At 38.9% G+C, this 21,832-nt stretch overlaps 1 protein-coding gene across 2 annotated transcripts; it reads right to left on the bottom strand.

Annotated features, from left to right (window-relative positions):
- Positions 1-1,007: 1,007 nt before the first annotated feature.
- LOC101778915 (inositol hexakisphosphate and diphosphoinositol-pentakisphosphate kinase VIP2) lies at positions 1,008-18,519 on the bottom strand. 2 transcript variants are annotated; one of them, XM_012842892.2, is made up of 31 exons: positions 18,212-18,519; positions 17,994-18,017; positions 17,813-17,872; positions 16,604-16,650; positions 16,376-16,459; positions 15,368-15,431; positions 13,937-14,090; positions 13,607-13,677; positions 12,848-12,952; positions 12,327-12,419; positions 11,834-11,908; positions 10,832-10,917; positions 10,550-10,753; positions 10,366-10,465; positions 10,217-10,287; positions 9,848-9,929; positions 8,819-8,977; positions 8,244-8,286; positions 7,465-7,547; positions 6,613-6,675; positions 6,454-6,528; positions 5,622-5,747; positions 5,014-5,246; positions 4,868-4,912; positions 4,439-4,505; positions 3,808-3,879; positions 2,723-2,967; positions 2,577-2,634; positions 2,322-2,489; positions 1,653-1,727; positions 1,008-1,550 (listed from the first exon to the last, which is right to left on the bottom strand). In XM_012842892.2, exons 1-31 carry the CDS (start codon positions 18,278-18,280, stop codon positions 1,287-1,289), a joined length of 3,165 nt encoding a protein of 1,054 aa, XP_012698346.1. In that variant the 5' UTR covers positions 18,281-18,519; the 3' UTR covers positions 1,008-1,286. The 2 variants fall into 2 exon arrangements, with proteins under 2 accessions (XP_012698346.1, XP_004982140.1); XM_004982083.2 differs by lacking the exon at positions 17,994-18,017.
- Positions 18,520-21,832: the final 3,313 nt, after the last annotated feature.

The following is a 21,832-nucleotide window of genomic DNA, read 5'->3' on the forward strand; positions in this document are numbered from 1 at the left end:
CTGAAAGAATAAAAACTGCAGTGTTTTTTTTTTATCATCAGATGCATGCTAAATGTTTATCATGATGAAAAAGTGGGATCGCAGGAACAGAGACCCGCACATCAAATCTTTCAGGCCAAATAAGTACCATGACATGGGGAAGTGCGAGATGCTTCTGTACTGTGGCAGCAGCCAAGAACGCAGGAAAGCGACTCCTCTCCTCAGCAGCTTTGGTTGGTGAAGTTGCCTTGCATCTTCTATCTTGTTGCCTTTTTTATCACCCAATGTAAAAGGCATAGTTATCTAGTAGTGTTTTTTTTTAAAAAAAAGAGTAGTGATTTTATATTAGCAAAAAGCAAATGATTCTTCCTCAACCTTTTTCCTATCGATAGGATGAAGCTCAAATTGGCGAGCGCCATTTGTGTAATTCGCGAACAATTTTCAACCGGTATGGTCTCAAATCTCAATGACCTACTCTCATCTCCCATGTGCTTCTTTGACAACTGGATTTTTTTTTTTTTGACGCCTAACTGGATCATATATTGCACATCTTCATTGCACTAGTCATGAAGTTTAGCCTAGTTCAACGAGAAAATCTGAGATTTGTCAGCTGTCTCCCGAATCTCTTTAACGTAATCTTTTAACCCTTGCACGGTTGTACCTTCGCATTAAACAAATATCGTCCATGTTTCAGTTACACAGTAGTGTTCAGACTGATCTGCCCGTCTGATTGAACTCACGCCCATTGTTCTCGAGACAGCAAGCTCGCCCCATCACTCAAAAGAAGAGAGGTAGTCTCACCACCCATTTCGATCTTGATACGCGCACACGGTGTTGCATTGAAACCTTATTCGGAGAACTAGGATTTTTTTTTTTTTAAAACTGTACAGCGGGGGAGGCCCCCACTGTGATAAAATATATTAAAAAGAAAGAAGGAACTGTACAAGATAATAACAAAAGGGGCACCAAAGTACTAAAAAAACACTCGAACTCGATGCAAAGAGAAATCGAATTTAGATGATAGGGACTGAGCATGCACATCAATAGTGACCATCATCACCCACACGGTTGATATGGAAATACCACAAACAACCCCGCACCAGTGAATAATGCAATTATTAGCATGTGTAGCAAAGCGTCCAGGAACAAGTTAAGCTGGTTCCGATGCTTACAACATCATCAACAGTTCAAGACAGCCAGCAAAAATTTCTTGTTGATTCAGATTGTCAAAATTGGGGTGGTGTTTTAGCAGTGCTACAAACTAAGAATATTCACATGAACTGATTCCAGCTATTTGTAGCTTTCAGCTATTTTCCATTAGTTGCGCCTGCACCCTTGTGGAAAGGCCAGAGGCTAGCCAACCTTTCAAGCACTCCAGCACCTTTTGTGAAGTAGCCCAAGGCCTGTGGGGGAGCAGCAGGGGGGAAATCCTCCGGAGGCATGGCAAATGGCCGCACCATTTTCTCAAACTTGTCCATCGTCAAGCAGGACCCAACTTCCTGTAGTCTCTCGGGTCCCATTATTGGCAGGGTGTGCTCCTGGAGCAAGGAAGAACTTTCGCTGGCCTTGTCCTGAACCAACATACATCCAGTTAGTAAATTCAAATGATTCTACAAGGATGCAAAAACACAGCTGAATTTATGTCCAGCATTGTGCAAAATACGAGCTATCACCTCTAGGGGACTGAGATCAGCACCACGACTGAATGTCATTTCAATCCGGAACCTTTTCTCATCTTCTAATGGAACCTGCAAACAAAAGATTTGGCAAGCAGATTGAACGATTGGACAACAGCAACTTGAAACAGGTTATATGGCATTAGCAAGTTCTGAAATGTAGGCATGACAACTAAACAACCTTCCTATTATTTTCAACAGGATAGCACATATGTATAGCATACACTATTAGAAAAAACTGCCAGACTCAAGTATATGCTACCAAGACAAATCTCCAGTACCAACAAGAGTATGCCATTTCTAAATCATACATAAATGGACTGGCTAGTCACCCTTCCTCTGGAGGCTTCTAACTACTTTTATGTTCTTCTTGTTTCCTGAAACAGATGCATGATACCTCTTAAATAGGCAGCGGCCCTAACAATCTATCCTAAGACATTCGCCTTTAATTAACAGGCTAACCATGCAACTAACCAAATCCACATGTGTGCTTACTAGCTAACTAATGTGTCGCTACTAGCTAACTAATGTGTCGATCTGAGAAGCTAACAAATTAACTGAGACTAGTGAAAGGTGAATGCCCAGCCCATAACAATGCAGGATTACCTGTAACAAAAAGGTGAAAGATTGTTTAAAGACTAAATAAAGATCATAAAAGATCTATACCTCTATGTTTTCAAACATTCTAAGCACAATATTACTCATGTAGTCAAGCTCCTTAGTTCTATGTAGACGGTCCAAAGCACTTTGGCAGACAAGGCTATCTTCTCCTTGTAGACATTCGTCCAAATTGCAGTAGCGAAGGACATTCATTAAGGAGTGTATATGAGATTCCTGGTGCAGAAAATGCAGGCGATGTCATTGATAATTCCAAAAGGACTGTAAGAACAAAGCATGCAGCAATAAAATGCCCCAGCATACCGATGTGAAGTAAAGCCTTGTGCGGACATGACGCTCAGGTGTCCTCACATTGGCATACCTGCAATTAAGTATATTAGCTGCATAAACTTTGCATGTAAATTATTGAAGAAAAATAGAATTTCATAAAAATCAGAGCAAGAACACACTTAGGATCTAGGCGATATTTAGTTTCTCTATCATCTTCATCTTCCTGGTCCAATGACTTCTCACTAGTAGAACTAGATCTTCTTCCATCCTCATTTCTAACATGAATCTTTTGCTGGTGTTCTGCTTCTTTTGTTGGTAGGAATATAGCTTCGTCTTCAATAAATTTTGGTTCAGCAACACTGATAGCTTCTTCACGAGTGTTGCGTAGATCAATTAGGATTTTTCCCAATAAACGGCGTGCTATCTAGAAAAATAATAATAATAATAAAATAACATGAGAAACATAAAGTGTGACAGGTTACAAGAAACAAAATAACAAGAGAATTTCAAAAAAGGCCCCACAAAGCTAATTCAACAGAGCTCATATGATATTACTAGTAAATATAATGGTAAATTGTAATGAGAGCTATGTGATAGTGCTTGTATCATTGCTCTGATTAGTAATGTCACTCAAAGCAGTGCCCACTAGGTGTTAAAAAGGTTGCAAGTTCATGGGGTGGGACTTTTTGCACACATAATATTGATCAAATCATCATAAGGTTATAAGGGCCAAAACTAAACCCAAATTTTTCAATGAAAAATGTGAGAAATGAAGAGAATTTCACAGGTAGTAAGTACTAAAAATTTCATTGTGGATATTTGCCAAAAATTGTATAACTTGTTTGTTTTTGCAATTTTCCTGACTAGCAGACTGCTTTTCCTTTTCTTGTTCTGGCAGAGGATCTTCAGGCAGAAGTCAAAAGGAAAATGAAAATCTAAACATAGAGATGACAATTAGACACTTGGGTTTTTTCCCTCTAAGCACGGTTTTGCGCTTCCATATTTCAAATCTGGTGAACCTTGGCAATTTCATTGCACTCTAAAGCCACTTTTACTAAAAGCTGAAAAGGAACCATCAAGCAAACTATAGTTTGCTGGTGTGTAATTTCATAAATATACAGATTCAAAATATTGCAAATATATCCATATAAATCTAGAATTCATAATTGTCTGCAAAAATCCAATTGACTGAACATGAGTAATCAGTTGATGGTATTGTAAGCATGGCGACAACTAAGAAGTGAAATTTTGCTCCAGAACAAACCTTTGAACCAATTTTTAGTTTTTGCTTTGGGTTGATCCCATACTCATTTGGAATGACACCATCAGCAAGTGTCTACAAGAATATCAGTGTCAGATAAGCAATGATAAAAAAAAAATGTTCCAAGGAAACATTCACATCTGCATCTAAGAACTAGCAGAAAGAGTTTCATATATGGATATACAGAAACAGAACTTTTCAAACCACACACCTTTCGTAACTGAGTAATTGATACACAAACAACAGATTAACTCTCCAGGATATTCATGAGATGAATTGGCAGTAAATCTTATGCAGGATTCATAAACAGAAACAATGGCCAAGCATAGTTTCCCTCCCATGTCACTGTAGTCAGAACATATAAAACACTAGCTTAAATTTGTTTTTTCATGTAACAGCGCTCCTATGTTAACTGTTAGCATTTAACATGAGGTCTTCCTTGCAAACTGATGTCAACAAAACTTCAGCATTCTGTCTGCTCAGTTGTTTGTACAAAAACAGTAGGGCTTTATATTTTACTTCCATGTTGTCACATGTGCAGTAACTGATGCCTCTTATAAGTGCAGCTTAATCAACATAACTTTGCCACGGCTCAAGAGAGCATATAAAAGAACATAAATGTAAGGTTACTTACTTGGGCAACTTTGAAGAGCTCTTTCAAACCCTCAAGATCAAGATGAGCATTATGCAAAAGGTCATATCTGCCATTCAGTGCATTAGTTTAGATGCAAGGCTTATCCCCACTTACAGAGAATATTAGGACCATGATGTAAGTGATCTTAAGAATTCAAGCTAAACATGTTTTACCTTAGAAGATGAATGGTAACACATCATATTTACGCTATTCCGATTGTGAACAATGAACACATTCTTTCTATTTTCTTAATTCAAAGTTGTTCTCATAATTTCATGCCATATCACATATTCAGACCCTCATTCAAAATACATACTCAAGTAAGTTCCATGCAGAACGGACACGATAAGTGAAAAGGACTACTATTTTTATCCTGGGGTATATTTTTCTTAAGTTTCTAAATAAAGCAATTGTCAGAAGATCACTTACTTGCAGGAGTCATATACATCTGGGATCTGGGTAATGTCAAAACGGCTGCATTACAATACGAATCACCATGAGTGTTTTGAACAAAAGTAATTACATTGATTTGTAAATAAACATTAAAAATAATTCTAAAAGGTTTAACACTTTACTCTTTTCTTTCATTGTATAAATCCCTCTCAAGTTTTCTCCATCTGGCAAACATCAAGAGGAAGCTTTCACTACCACAAGGCAACCCAGCAGCAATTCGAGCCACATCAATAGTTGTCTTCCCAAGAGCTTTTGCTTGGTCATATTTAGAAAATGAGCTTGTCAATGCAAGCTTTTCATCTTCACCTTCAGCGAGTAGCTTGACTTGTGCAGTTACTTCTTTTGTCAACTTGGCCTGATTAATGTGTAATAAGGGAAAAAGGAACCAATCATTATTCATAACAGTAGAACACTATGTAGCTTGGAAATCAAACAGTGTGCATCAGAAATCAAAATTGCTCCAGAACTTGTTTTGTATTTGAATATTAGCAAAGAATACTAGATACTGAAGAAAAATATTTGCCTTGATAAATTGTTGGAAAAGCTAATGCCACTATCACGACAAGTCTAGTCATCCAAACAAGAGGGGAAAATATGAATTTCATCAGAATTCAAGCAAATCTATTTCAAGTAAATCATTGACACAAGTACTAAGTTGCCACTTTTGTACGAGATGTTTAAATATGTTGAATTGTTTGATCTAGCTTTACATCTACTCAAAGCACTTTACCATCTTTGGCAGGAGTTGGGAAGCATTTACAGGCAATCCTGCACCATCAACCATCCACGGAAATTCTGCTGACCCTTCAGTGTCCTTTTCTTTAGTATTCGAAATGATAATCTCATGCAACCTAGCCTGAAAGATCAGATCATTTAGTTTCTGCTAAGAATTGATGGCATAAATTCATATGATACTTGCTGTTTCAAAAATCGGACGCCTAACTTCCACCAGGAGTGCCCTCCCGCTCAAAGCATACTGGCCACCCAGACCATAATTAAAATCTAGAGGCTAGCCAGATAGGTTCTACCCACCACACGACAAGCACTTAAGGATTTTTTTGCAGTAGAAGTGTTTTTAATAATAATTTTAGAATATGGTTTTCTCAAAAAAATCAATAGAAAGCCTAAAATAGTTCTGAAGTGTATGAAAGGGTGATAAAATTCAGGCAGTTGCAGTTAGATTTTCTACTTACAGGTGTGATTGTTCAATAGTAGCTGCTGAGCTCGAGATCATAGTGTATACAAGCTACATATCTAGAGGCCTAGATTATCAAAAAACTTGACCAGCGGGGAAGACATCCCCCCTGAATTAGCCTTAAAGCAGGGGCCCATCAAACCAAGCTGGGTGGGAACCTCAAACCAGCACTGCTTCGTGGCAGCCTGGAACCCTTCTGCACCGTTGCATATTTTAAAAAATTTAAATATTAAGGAACATCTAACATCTTATTTATTCAAAACTTCAGATAGATAGCTGTTTCAGTCCTAGAAACTTTTTGATCAAAAGAAATCCTCGAAACTTCATGGAAAGATAAAGAATCTTTATCAAAAATATGTAAGTAAACCTTTGCTTCATTCATCTCGGTGCTCGCATCTTCCAGTCCATCTAGCATGGAGGAGTCTTTACTTACTAGAGATACCTGAAAAAGTTACTATAAATGATAAAGCTGCAGACAGGCAGGATCAAGCAACAAAAGGGGCCTTCTAGATCATTAGCAACCAACCAGTATTGGAGTCAGCTGCCCTTCCAAATCAAGAAGGCCTTTTGCAAATGCTGCTGCAGACATCTGAAACGTACATCACCATGAACATGTGGATTAGGAATGACAGTTGAAGTGTTGATTATCAAGAGATTATAATTAGCCGCATGTAGTCATGTTTAACGAGTGGCAGAACCATAGATTCTGCATTTATTACAAGAAATAATGAAGAAACAAGGGAGGGGTGGGGGATGTAATCATGTTTCAAAAATAAGCCATGCAATTTTAATGATGCTCTCTCTTTTGCCCTCATTTATCTTCCCTCTTCCTTCCATATTGAGTAAACATTTACAAAACTTTCTAATACATCCCAAGGGATATCATGGTCATTTCACTCTATTGATTTTGTAACCTTCTCTGTCCCGTGCCTAGTCAAAATACGCCATATGCAAATACCATTGCATTTGTTATTTACCCTCGCCCCTCAGTACCATGTTAGACAACTTGAAGGGTCGGAAGCACACAAAACGAGTGCCATTTAACAGCTACAGAGCCCCATGTGAGATCACTTGAGGACGTTTATGTTCAAGGTCACATAGTACTACTAATAAAACAGTGTTCCAAATGTGCAACTGCCAAACCATCCAAGTTTAATTTACTGAAAGCACCACCATAAGTTTGGGTATCTATGTACAACAATAGTACATTTCACAGTGGTACTTTGCCCATTTATGTAGGAAAGAGTCAAAGATTCAACTAGCTAGAAGCACAGTGAGATATTACAGCCATAGACTCCAAAGAATATCAATTTCAGAGGGTTCAGGAGGGGCTATTTCAAGGGGGGCAATAAATCAGGAGAAAAACATGACTAAATACCTGTACACGGCCTTCGTCTGAACTATATATTTTTAAATCATGTCTGTACGTGCTATGGAGACGAAGCAAACCAGTTCCTTCACCTATATTTAAAATAGTGATAGTCAGGGAAGAAAATAATCAAGTACAGGGAAATACTTCAAATAGAAACTCCATATAGTCAAATGTGGAAGAAAACAAAACAAATTTCAGATGGGGGGTACATTTCATATCAAACATCATCTTTAATTCAAGCAAAACTAGAACAGACATCAGATAAGATGTTACTGTAAGGAAGATTCTAGTAGCAATCTAAGAAATGCACCATAGATCCTGGAACTTCAAAATCACCTGGACTTAAAAATACGATGATATCGAAAGGTTTTCAAGATCTAAATTGAAAAAAATGGAGTTTTTTGTTTCTTTTTTGTCAGCTCCAGAACATGAGTCATATGTGATCTCCAATACTAGAACATGACATATCAACCACTTATACATGCAACATAACTATATCCTCTCCTGCCACATTGGAAACTTTTCACAATTAAAATAACTACAGTGATTTAAGTGACACCATATTCAAGATTAGGAAGACACCAAGACAATTTCAAGTTCAGGAAGTTGGGAACTTGGGACCCAATTGGCTTTACAGTTAAAGTTTCTCTGGCACAATTTTATCGGGGGAAAGCCATCCAACATTGAGATAACCACAAGATTGTGGTAAAACCAAACTCTCATTCAAGCAGAATCTGCTATTTACTTCTTTCACGAGATGATATAGAGGCAATAAGAATATGAACCTGGATATATGTTGTTTCTGAAAAACCTTCCCAACTCCTCTGCCTGAATGAAAAAAGAATAAAAAATCATTAGAGAAGATATATGCTGGTTACCAATGCGACTGTATAAAATTGTTTCGTCATACTCAAATTTATCAAGAAGCTCACTGAATATGATTTTCTAAAAAATGAATAACTGAAAAAGGGAATTGATGTGGAGAGTGTCTAAATCAGTAATTCCTGGTTATATACTTATATTCACTGCTAATATATTCTAAATTTAATGTTCCCTCTTCATTCCATGGATTGAGAAGGTTTTTACAACAACAAATACAAGTAGAAATTTTGCAATAATTGTTTGCCGGCCATCATATACAAACGAACAGCTCAACCTTTATATAAAAAAAAGGAACAGCTCAACATGTGCCTATCTATAACTTATAATTATCTAATTCCATATTCACCAGTAAAATCTGGATTTTTTAAATTGTCATAGAAATGAACAGCTCCAACAAATACTTGTCATTATCAAAATTTAGAAGATATATTAATAACTAGTATTTGATAAATTCAAGCATGCATTTTGAGTTTAACACCTGCTTTCTCCCAGCATGAGTGAGTACACCACCATATTTCAGAATCATCAGGGCTTCAATTGGTCGTTCCTCTTGACCATCACCATTGCGCTTTGGAACTTTTATCCATTTCAGTGGCTTTAGCTGCACTTTCCTATAAATGCCCGAGAAATGCCCGCCCTAGTATCGGAATAGAAGCATAAGTTAATAAATGTCAGAAGACTCCTGATAGAATATTCTCACGGCAGATAAATCAGCATCTAAGGCTGAAGGATAAGGTTTAAGCAGTTATGCTTTCCACTAAAATGGCTGGCTCTCCCATTTACAGCAAGAAAATTAGCAAGTTTGTTAGAGCTTTAAGAGAGCTCTGCTTAATTTCTGCATTGACACATCACTCAGTATGACTCTAACAATGTGTTTCCATAGGTTGTACAGAGAAGCAGAGAGAAAGGACAAAAATGATTAAATCCTAATATCAATTTGCAAACAAAAAGCTAAAAGTAACTAGTAAATTAGCATTACTGCTTGCCAGTAGGAGTGAAATTCTGAACTGGCAGCAAGAATTACCAACAGATTCCTTGATTATCAATGTCGAAGCACATTGAAAATGTCGATCTGATAATAATAAATGACATCTATGTCTGATAAAGAGTTTGTTTAACTGACAAGGTAGAGTAGTCCTATACGGAGTGTGTTATCTATCAAATTTCAAACATAAACTCTCACAGCAGCAACAAAAAGAAAAATAACCACGATGGAAGTAGTAACTTTATGTCTCCCTCTTTTATTTCAATTTTAACTTGTCAAAAAATACCTTACAGTACATATAAAGAAGAGGAAAAGGAGTCTTAAGAAGACTCATAGAAACCCATTCAGCAAGTTTTTCAGAAATTTTGTGTATGAGTATTTGATGCCGATCTGATATAGGCCATATGGCTGCACCTGATCAATAGTCTGCACAGAATATCCCTCATACCATCTAGTGAAGAGAGATTCAACATGTCCATAGAAAATGTTATGGAGAGGTATATCTGAATAATAAGAAATTACCTCCTCCAGTACTGCTTTGACTTGTCGAAGTTTTTCAACATGCTCGATATCTTCAGCATCACTATCACTCTCCCGACCAGACCTAAAAATATAGGACATTCATTCATGTTCCAGATTTCACTAGGCTGAGGTAGTCAATCTATGTCGGCAGGCACATATGTAACTTAAGAAATCCTGGAAAATCAGCTGTAATAAACTCTTTATTTCTTCTTAATGTAATGACACGCAGTTCTCCTGCGTGTTCCAGAAAAAAATGATCCAGATTTCACACAAAAGAACAGTTAAAAAACAGAAGTCTGTACCAAACTAACCAGTTTAAACAGTGGGTAAAAATACTAGGACTAAATTACTTATTCTAGCACACCATACCTAGTTGGTGGTACAAGTTGTCTTGTAGCATCTAGCAAGTCTTGTAATTGTATGGCGCTTTTCAGTTTCGTCTGCAAGAAGAGCCAAAACTGTGATTCAACTTAAGAACCATAGATTAATTAAAACTAAATATTCAGAAAAGAGGGTACCTCAGCTCTTGGCTTTCCACCATTGTACTTCAACATCAAATTCAGGAGCTTTTCCTCTGTAACTTTCAATTTCACCTTCTGTTTTGGTGTCCGATCACCACTAAACAGGTATGTGATGTCAGCATATAGCAATATAGCATTAACAAATTATCTGATAGCAGCTAAGAAATAATAGTATCCTTACTGGCGTATCACAACAATTACACAGCGTAGTTCTTCTGACTGCCCAAATGTGCCAATTATTCCACTACCCTGTCGTGTAAGACCTTCAGTGGGCTGAACAGGTTCAGATTTCCAAGGAAGAGTTGGAGGTATGGTTGATGAAAGGTGAGGAGCTTTAGCATCAAGAAATATTTTTCTCAAGATGCAAGCAGCATCATCATAATACCTGGATGTACAGTTTGCCCAATCAATTATCCAACAGACATGTTTCTAATGTAAACAACATCAGCTTTAAGAAAATTACTTGTATGAGTTCTTTACAAAGCTCCATCCATTGACATCACAGACATACGATCTCCCATCAGACCTTAATAGATCAAAACCACATACCTACGGAAAACAAGACCATAGATCAGAACATAAAAGGGAACTAAGAAATAAAATGATGGTGTGAAATAATCATCAGAAAGAAATGAGGGGTATATTTTAATAGTTGAGCAGTATCTTGGCTGTTCATCACCCTCTACATGACAGCAGCAACACTAGGTCCATTCAACTGAATTGCAGATTGGAAAGTTTGCACACTTTTTGACCAAATTGAACATAACTATCTCCACAAAGTGATAAATTAATTCTTTGTCAGTCCATCCCCCATCTAAAGCATAAAGGTACAAGGGGCTGTTTTTGGTAATGATTAAACCTTGGGCATAACCAAAACCTTCAGTCATGAACCACAATAGGCAAAGCTTGGATGAACCAAACTATGGCTTGCAAATGATAGACCCCACACCTCAGATAGAGGAGCGAGAAAACTGCCTTACCAAAATATGATCATCATTTTTGCTACCCATACTTTTGCCAAAAAGTAGGCACAAATCATGGGCTATGAAAAAAAATTGTGCCATCCAAATAGTAACCAAATTGCTTAGGCATTACTCCCTCTGTCCCAAATTGTAGGTCATTTTCGCTTTTCTAGGTGCATATTTTTTGCTATACACCTAGATATAGTGTATGTCTAGATGCATAATTATATCTATGGATCTAGAAAAGCCAAAACGACCTACAATTTGAAACGGAGGGAGTACCTAACAAGCCCTTGCTTCTCAGGTTGAATCTTGCATAATTGAATCATGATTTCCTTATGGCTAATAGTTAACGAGATTTAAAAGACTATAAAAAAAAGTCTCTACAACATGTTTTAGCCGAAGATGGCAAGGAAAATAAGAATAATGATAAATAAAATATTTTTAGATAATCCTAAGGCCTCTAGAAATATACTTAGATATGATAATAAGGTGGTGTTTACCATCTGTTTAAAAGCACTGCAGACATCTCTTGCCATTTGTTTCTCCATAGGGGTCAAAAGTACAGGGTATCGTACCTTCAAGTAATAAATTAAAAAAGAAAGACCAATCAGAAATAAGAATGCATTTCGTCATGATTCGAGGAATGAAATAATTGTCAATGTTAAGTATTAGACCCAGGATGCATAATTCAAGTATGATACACAGCATATAACATCCAACAAAAATCACTAATCATGAGATAGTAGCATGTTGACCTAACAAATCCACACCTTGGCAGATTCTCAAGTTTGAACCTTAGTAGTGTGTTAAACATCCACTAGCTTATTTGCAAACACGTATGTGAATTCATACATAGCCATAGCAAATAATGATAATAATTAAAACTAGGAATCAACTTTGTCACCAATCCTATTTGCAAGAATCAAACCATTCGGTAACTGAAAACACAAAACAATGGCATTTAAATTTAATGGAGAAAGCACGAGCTATTACTTCTTTTCCATCAGGGTTCCTCATAACAACACCATCAACAACTGGAGATTTCCGTGCCTCAGCATGTGCATATCCTGGGCCAACAGTATAAACCTGAAAAGCTTATTGTAAATGTCAAGTTGGATAATCAACAATTTGTAGAATCAATGTGACATGACATGATACTTTATGCAGGAAAACTATTAGAACTGTTGGGTGGCCTCAATAAAAATAGTGAAGTTATCAAGTTTAATAATCACTTGGTTTACTCATATTAACAAAGAAAAGGTCAAAAGCACTTTCTTTTATGAACAGGAAATAATTTCCAAATGAAGTGAGATTGAGATTTTAGTCCACAATTATACATCTGGAGAGAGAGAAAACATGTGTTGCTTTCACTTCAGGTTCTCAAAGGGAGAAGAACACAGGAAATATTACAAGACAATATTAGAGAATAACCAAAATCACAAATGTGAAATTAAGCTGATTTATGACATTAAACTACACATCAGTAAACAAGAAACTTGTGAAAGGCATCTTACTTTAACATCGGTGCCACCAGTAGGCATGAATTCCTCATATATGTAAGATCCTTCACGCCTCACTCTCCTAACATCAGGGTGGAATTCACTAGAACGGTTACCAACCTACATTTATTCAGCAATGCGTAAATGTTTATACATTCTTCCAAACACAGAAAACTATGAAACAACGCAAGAACACACCTAAGCAGTTAACATTAAAAAAACATGCAAAAGAACTGACACTTCAACTCTGCACAGGGCGATCATTGGGACCTACCCTCCTAAAACCATGGTGAGCTGAGTATTATTTAGGTTTAGCCATGGAGAAATATTTTCAAAGTCAGAGTGTCATGAGTGATTTCCAACAAGCAATATTTGAGTTCGTAGCTTGCCAAGCATTTGAAGTTTCTATGGATAACCCAAAAATTGCTTAAGTGGTCTGGCAGACAAAAGGCAAACAATGTCATGATTTTCAAAAAGACCATTTCTAAAATCACTGAAGAGTGCAGATGTTTCGATTTTGACAAGTTCCTATAAAAATAAAGTAAAATTAGACCTCACTTGTCCCAAATAACAAAATAAAACACTCCAAAGACTCAAAGAGTATATGCCTGTATGTTATGAACCTTTAACCTTTTGTGTAGGCAAAACTATCCAAGCCATTCATACATTTGGGGGGGAAAAGGTGGAAAGTAGGCCATTGAAGCCAAGTACAGAACAAAGAAGGTTCTTAGAAAGTTACACTCAAATGTCAACAATTTTGAGCCAAACATTTACCTTTCGGAATAATTCCTTCATTCCACCCCCAGCAGAACTTGGATAATATATCATTATTCGGTGATCATCCCCTGGTACAAACACAAACAAATTAAGGAATAAGAAGACATTCAGTTGATCATAATAGGTGATAATACACTAGTTATAAGTACTGCAATAAACAGAACATGGTTTTGCCACTCCTGTACCTTTCCCACACAAAAATGATATTTGTGTCTCACATACAACAAAATTGACCATTTTGGTACCAATGAGTACAACATTTTAGGTGCAAGAAGGCAATAGCAGCATAGCACCAAGAAACTAATTATGCAAATATAGATGAATTACCATTGACAGGTTTCTCCACGAAAGGCTTCAAAAATCGTTTTCCATGAACCTCAACAAAATCTTCTTGCTCAATGAAGTAGTCTAGCTCTTGGTATGGATATTCCCTATTGACAAGAGCATAATTGGGCACAGGAATTCCATACTTCTCTAGATGCTTAAGCATGAGATACTTGTAGTTAGGTCACTTAAAAATTATTCCAAACAAAATGAAGAGTAAAAAGTAACTCATGGAAACACATTCGATCAATTAAAAATTCATTGTAAAGTAGTATGCAATAAACAAATACAATATTTAGAAGAGTAAATTGTATCATAGATCACCGAACTTGTCTGTCTGGTTCAGCTAGGTAGCCAAACCTGAAATTGTGTTGTGTCATTGCAAGCCTAGGTACAATGGATGTCATGTCATGTCATATCATGTTTGTCTTTAATAGTTCCCTCCCTCTATTCAAAACACCTACTGTGATGACTGAGGTGATAGCTAGATAAGAGGCATGCGTTGATGTCTGGATCTAGCAACAGCATTCGCTGCTATAAACAAGGAAGATGAAGTCAATGGCAGTCATAAGGGTCTCAGTTGTGGATGACAGGAAGCTGTGAATCTGTGACAGGAGGTTGAACCACCACCAGTCCACCATGAGTGAGTGATTTTGCAACTAGATGAGTCATGTGTGTCCTGTGCTGTGTTGGTGGTCAACTCAGCATGTCATGCCATCGATTATACCCACTTAAATAAGTGGCCTAACTATGCAGTTCTTGAGTTCCATGACCTACTTGAATATTCATTCTTCTAATTTAATAAAAGTAGCCCATGGACATCAAAACTACTAAGCTATACCCAGCCAAAGGAAATAATTTAGTCACAGAATTTAATCATAACAGCATCCACTGTTAGTCATCCTAAACACTTACATACGTATGCAATCAAAATATACAGACAACTTTGCTAATCCATAATACATAACCTTTAAGTGGATGTCTTACAGGAACGCCATATGGCTGACTAACATATGTAAGCATTAAACATCTTATGCACCATAGAAACACATATTTCTGAAGGGCAAGTATTAAAGTTATGCTTCTGTTATCCCAAGAGTGGTTTTCTGTTTCTCTAGAAAATTTTACTACAGTAGTCCAGCAAAATCCAACTTAGTAAAAAGACACTTGAATATTGTCAGGAGAAATAATGTTCTGGAATTCTCAATGTGGCCTGCACTACAGCATTGCTCTGGAAAGGTGAGTCTAATTAAGCAACCAACACGTTGATAACATGTGGAAGAATACTACTTTGTGCATAGTGATATAATGTGCAAATAAGATTATATAAGTTACCCCGAGGAATTTTCAAAAAAAATAAGTTAGCCCGAGTGCATATAAACAGAAATTAAGGATAATGCATTCAATTGAATGCAATAGAAGACATTGCAATACCTCATACACTTTTCTGCGGTCATGAAGGAGGTATTGTGGCTCCAATTCATTGACTAAAAACGGCCTAACATTCATACAGGATAAGGTCAGGTTAACTGGAAGATACAATCAATGCAACATCAAGAATTTAACGGAAAAGAGATTCTGTAACCACTTCAGAAGCAAAACTCCACCTTTGACAAGCTACTTAATTAAATTAATGGCAAAAAAAACCCTCTCAGTAGCAAGTGACGTAGACACTTTCTTACTGCCTTTTTATTGATCGACTCATGTTCACTGTTCAGAAAAAGTTGTGATGAACTGATGAATAGTAATTCAGGCAATCCAAATACACTAAAGGTTACGATGAGAGCAATGTTGTAGATTTGACTTCCACTCATGTATTACACTAATGATGTCTGAATGCACATGAAAAAGTAAGACTATAGCCCAAAGACATTGAAGAAGGATGAGCAAAACTTTAAATTTATGCTACGCAGACATGTTTAGGACCATGGACCATGCATATGACTTTTCAATGATCATACCACCTTCACTTGGTGTCTGATATACGTTCACTAGAAAACTCTTATGTTCTACATAAACTTTATTCCAAACTTTATGCTCTACATGGCAAGCTAGCAAAATGAAACAATCTTGCATATGTACTAAAGGCTTGACTGACAACTCGCCTGACCAAAATAGTAGTAGTTAACTCGCCTGTCTAATGGCTTGCATTTCCAAAGTGGTAACAGTCACCCATAACAGTGCATAATCTGCCTCCCCAACTATTAATGGTTCCCCCCTCCCCCAACCTACCAAACAACAGTGCCTTCCTCATGGTAGTTATATTCTTCACTGTTAAGGATATAGTGTTGTTTGAAGGTAGCAAAGTGAACGAGTAAATATACGTGCACCTTCCTCCTTCAGTATTTAGAATAGTTATAGCAAAGAAAATAGGCATATATTTCAGAACAGTTGCCATTTCAAATAAACATTTCTAAAAAAAGCAGAAGATATCAAGCGTACCTTCTCAAAGCAGCATAAGCTTGAACCTTTTGTAGAGGAAAACCGGAGGAATAGAAGGCAATCAAGCAATCACAGTTTGGCCAACTGAAAATAAATTGTGGATAAGTGAGATGCTACTCTACGTACACAGCAGACTTCAATCAAGGATATTACAAAAAGAATGTGGTTAAACCTATTCTGAAAAGAGTTATGATTAAGTTATTAATAACCTGAGTTCTCATTACATACATCTCAATAGGATCGTCAAGAATAACCTTATCTCCAAATATTATTATCTGCAAGACAATGTAAAAAAATGCAGAATGTCAATTGGTCAGAAAGGTTTCCATAACAAGTGACCTTTCCCCTCAACTATACACCCATGAGAAGTTGCACATGGCTAAAGATTAATGATAAAATGAAGTTCATCATTGGCAATTAGAATCACTACGTCAAAATATATAGTGACCTGAGTTGATGAAAATTAAATTGTACTAATCAAAGACTATGGTGTATATTTGTTGAATGAGTCTGTTGGTTTAAGCAGGAGAAGCAAAAGAGCAAGAGTCTAACAGTGGCTATAATGATGTAGTAGTAAGTTAGCACTTTCCCGAGAAGCAAGATAGACAAGATTAGTATAACAGTTGGTGAATGGAAGCTAGGATCAACAGGTGAACCATGTGCCGCAGCTTGGGTTACAGTGATCAAGTATTAAAAATGCCAAATTCCAACCAGGCAATACTTGGTGAAAGAATCAAGCAAACTAGGTGGCCAGTGGTCCCGTGGTCCCACCTAGAACCCAGACGGATGGCACTATGCCTAACAGATTAATATATGCATGCTGTAGACCAAATCTAATGCTTAATCCTTTTCGAGAAGTCGAAATTCTCATTGCATTCTACACATCATTTATTGATAAGGAATACTGGTCCATATGCATAGCTCATGGTACAACCAGTCAACCTTGGGCATATAATAACATGTAAACATCTACCACTCAAGTGCGAATCTTCTAAATTAATTAACTCAGTGCTTAAACTATCGGTATAGCAAGTGTTCAGACCATAGTCCTCCAAAAAATATAGCAAGACTCAGCCAGGCAGTCAGTGATCATTTTGTCCACCAAAACCAAAAGTGCATATTCAGGGACATATTTGCCATATCCTGGAAATTCTGGGGTACAACCCGTAAAAGCAACCACATGATGGGGACCACCGGACCACACGTATTATTCGAAAAGATGCAGAATAAATTGGTATCCACGAAGATTCACGGATGTCCCGCAATAGAAAATTTTAGAAAAGAAATATCACATGCAATTCGACGCCATCCACCCATTTACTCATCTAGAGGCAAACTTCAATCTTACGCTCGCTTCCGCCTTTTGCAAATTGATGGAACAGGAAAGGGAAATGCAGCGTGCCGTGGAGTGGGCAAAAAAGGAAGGATCTTGCGCACCTCGAATTCTCCAAACGCGCGGAGCCGCTCGAGAATCTGCTCCATTGGAGAAGAGAACACCTGAAGGAAAGAGAAATTAAGAATTTCATCAGACAAACATATTCGTGAGGTAACAACGCAGCTCCCGCATCCCGCATTCTTTGAGAAATCCAGGAGCAAGAACCGGCCAATCGAGACGTACGCGCTGGAAATCGAGACGTATGCGCTGGAAGAGCAAGAAAACGAATCGATCAATAAATAACCAGGAGGACAGCAAACAAGAAGAAGAACAGGGAGAGAGGATTCAGGAGAGAGGGAGAGAAATCAAGAACACCTAGCATCCATGTGTTCGCGAATTCCGTGAACCACCAAGGAAGAAAAAAGAGAAACCTCAAGAAACCAATGAGCCAAGATCCGGACCTTCTTCTCCATGACGCAGACGCCAATGGTGATCTTGCCGGCGCCGCCATTACCCTCCATTACCACCATTGCGCCCCTGACCTCCTCCTCCCCCGATCCGTCCACAGCGCGTGCACGCGAATCCGGGGAGATGACGCGCGATTTGGTGCCGTGAGGAAAAGAGGAGACGCGTTGTCGGGGGAGTTCGCGAAGGGGAGGCTGCAAGAGGAGGCGTGCGTATCTCACACTTCTTCTCTTCTCCGCTGCGGGCCTGCGGCGGCGTTCGGGGTCAGGGGACGGGACTCGCGGTCTCGTACTCTCGTACGATGGGCGGCAGGCACGGGTGGGGAGCGCCTCTTATCGCTTGCACGCACAGTCACGCTCGCGCCGCTACGCCCACACAACAACAAAAAGGGCACCACATGAAAAGGTTTTATTGCATTGATGGAAGGGTTAAATGTGCCGTGCGTACTAAAACAGTAAAAATTGTCAAATTGATTTATAAAGGTCTACTGACAATGTATAATGTTGAAAGTATTTGTGTTTATATTTCTAAGGTTAAACCTATCAATCAAGAAGTATTGTGTAGGACATGATCCGTTACCATCTTGTCCTAGAGCAAATTTTGACGGTAAAAGTTAGTAACAGTAGCTCAAACAAGCACATTTTTTAAGTATTTTGTCGGTATGTTATCAGTTGTTGGTTCGCCCCCGGTTTGCCTCTTCTCTCACGACCAACCCTTTTGCTATCAAATCTATGGGTATTGTATATTCTTTTAGTTTGTCAATTTGCAGTTACCGGGACGAAAAAACATCGTAGCATGGTTGGTGTGTTCTATTCCGTGATCTAAATATGTGCATGTGCAAGTTGTATGCTGCAGAAAAAGTAAATAGCTCTGGGTATGCATGAAGCTTGTGCATAATCCCGCTACATGCAACAAGCAAAGCTACAAAAGTGAGTTGCTAGTGCTCAAGAAACCATATAGCAAATGTCATTGTATAGAACCATGTATCACTTAAAAAGAATTTTTTTCAAAACATAATATAAACACAAGTGCACAATCATTCTTATTAATACAGACATGCACGCACATTCTACATTTATAAGTATTAAGTTGATAGATCTTAAATTAGTAAAAAAAATATACCTTTCGATGTGCTATTTACAATTTACGTCAAATATTGTACCGCTGACTACTTTGATGTGTCATTTACAGTTTGCGTAAACTTTTACGGGAGAGATGCTAAAGATCACAACTAACATTCCAAACATCACATGTGTAGCCACGTGGAGTGCTTAGCTATATGCACTAGGAATTCGGTGTGCAAAAGCAAATCATGCACATGTACCACCGGTTGGTTTGCGGTCAAAAGGCCATGGTGGTCTATATATGCATGCCAACTGATTAGATGATTTGTTTTTATCTAAGACAAATTAACAATTTGACTATTTAATCTATAGCTTAGTTCTCTGATCTAGGGAGAAACGAATTAATTCTAATTAAAGCGTGACGTTAGGCTATATCATACACTTTTAGTTAGGCTATATCGTACACTTTTAAATATAAGCATGGTCTCATGATCGTAAACTTGTTTGTTTGGCTTCCAGAGAGTTGAAGGGTAAAAAGGAGGAGTGATGGAGATGGCTTGAAGCAAAAGTCCATACGTTCATAATCATGCTGCAAGTTGCATACTTTTTGCATTGTTTGACTAGATTAGTCTAAAGCGGTCTTTAGAAGAACTCATCCTTAGCCAACCAGTTCCACAAAGCCTTGCAAAAAACAGCGCGCATCTGAATCTCTGAAGAAAGGAAAATTACGCAAGCATCTTCAATTAACGATTAGTATGTTTCTTCTTGGTTAAATTGTTCTGATACAAATTCCGACTAACCACCCTGTCCTGTCCATAGCTGATTTGATTATTCCATAGATTTGCCCCACTTTATTTCAAAGCTTTTGAAAGAAACAATAATTCACTTTACAGCGATGGTTGGTAGATGCAAGCCCTGTTGTACTTGTAGGGGCCTCCTAGCAATTTGACCCTGACGAACCACAGCATACTATGCTGGCGAACAGTATGGGCCCGCTGAGTGCGAGATCCGAGAATCTGACCGTAACTTATTTTACAGTGGCGAGATTAGGCATGTCGTCTGCCGTGGGCCCGCATGTCTGCGTCACCTGGTTCATCCCTTTGGCTGACCGGAGAAGACAATCCGGTCCATTAGCTAGGCTTTGCTCTGCTCCTGCACGCTCGTAATCATGATTAAATCGGTAATCATCAAAGTTCCCTCATTATCACTGGATGGAATTTGCTTTTTTTTGTAAAAACAGAACTACGATCCGCACGAGGTCCTGTATTTCCGGCTAATTATTGTTTTAATAGTTAGGCGGCGACATACTAATTAAGCTGATAGCACCGGAAAAGCCAAGGAGAGGAGGCGAAGCTAAAAAGGAGCCACGAAGAAAACAACCAAAAGCGCTCGGCTCAACCCACTTTTAATTTGGCGTTTAATTTGCTGACTGACGCGATGAGCTCTATCCGCTGCAGATCGACAGTGATAACTCGTCCAGAAACCGATCTGTGTTGAGCTGTTTAAGGAAAGCCGGTTTGTTGAGTTGCGAAAGCGATCTTGTTCGCTCAAGACACAGCCCGCGCCCTGTGCAAGCCTTGAGCTAGCCGGCACCGGCAGCGTGTGGTAGTGCTGGGCTCGAGGCCTTGAGCTAGCCGCTGAGCTCCTGCACCCGCTCGCTCAACCTCCGGTCCGTCCGGCATTGCTGCGCGTGGCCTCAGTCGGCATGGAACGAAAGCGACGCCGCGGGCATTAATCAAACTGCGAGAAAAACACCACCAAATTAAAAAAGAGCTTGACGACACAGCACGCGTGATGTGGTGTCGCCGTTGCCGCCTTGCATGCAAAATTTATGGCGGAAATGCAGAACAGGCCAGACGGCGACGTCAGGGACCAGCTAGCCACGCACGCCGCCGCGTGTGCGTCGTCATCAGCGATCACGACGCCGCCACGGCCGTCTGGTTCGGCGTTGGGTAGGAGGAGGTCAGGAAGAAAGCAAGTGCCACGACGACGGCGACGGGACGGTCGGAGGACGGATAAGAGCAAGTATAATAAGGGACTGTAAGCTGGCTGAATGCTGACGTGGAGGAGAGAGAAGAGGTGAGAGAGGAGAAGCGGGCTATAAGCTTACAGCCGACTTGGGCACAGGAACCAAAAAACTTGGTGAGAATGACTTGTGGGTCATGTATTAATGGTGAAGAGTTAACCATTGTACGAGTGGGCTAGAAAAAAGCTGAGAGAAACCTTGCAGCCCGCTTGCTAGCTGCGTTATTAAACTTGCTCTAAGGGTGTGCGCCTGCCGTGCCGGTGATCGCATCGCAGCTCGCAGATTCCGTCGTGCGCCTTCCGGCGAAGCGAAGCCGCGAAGGGGAAGCGGCGGCCGGCCAGTTTCGATTCGAGGAATAGGGATCGTCACCGCACGGCGACCGGCAAGAACAGTAGCGCCGTGCCATTTCGATCTGTGTGGTACCACAGAGCCGATACCACCTGGGTTCCGGGAACTGATTGCGGCCGCGAACAAACGTCCTCCACGCTCACTGGATCGTACAGCCGCGTAGTCTCGGGATCGTACCA

The sequence above is a fragment of the Setaria italica genome, chromosome IX (assembly GCF_000263155.2).
Source record: "Setaria italica strain Yugu1 chromosome IX, Setaria_italica_v2.0, whole genome shotgun sequence".
Taxonomy (NCBI): domain Eukaryota; kingdom Viridiplantae; phylum Streptophyta; class Magnoliopsida; order Poales; family Poaceae; genus Setaria; species Setaria italica.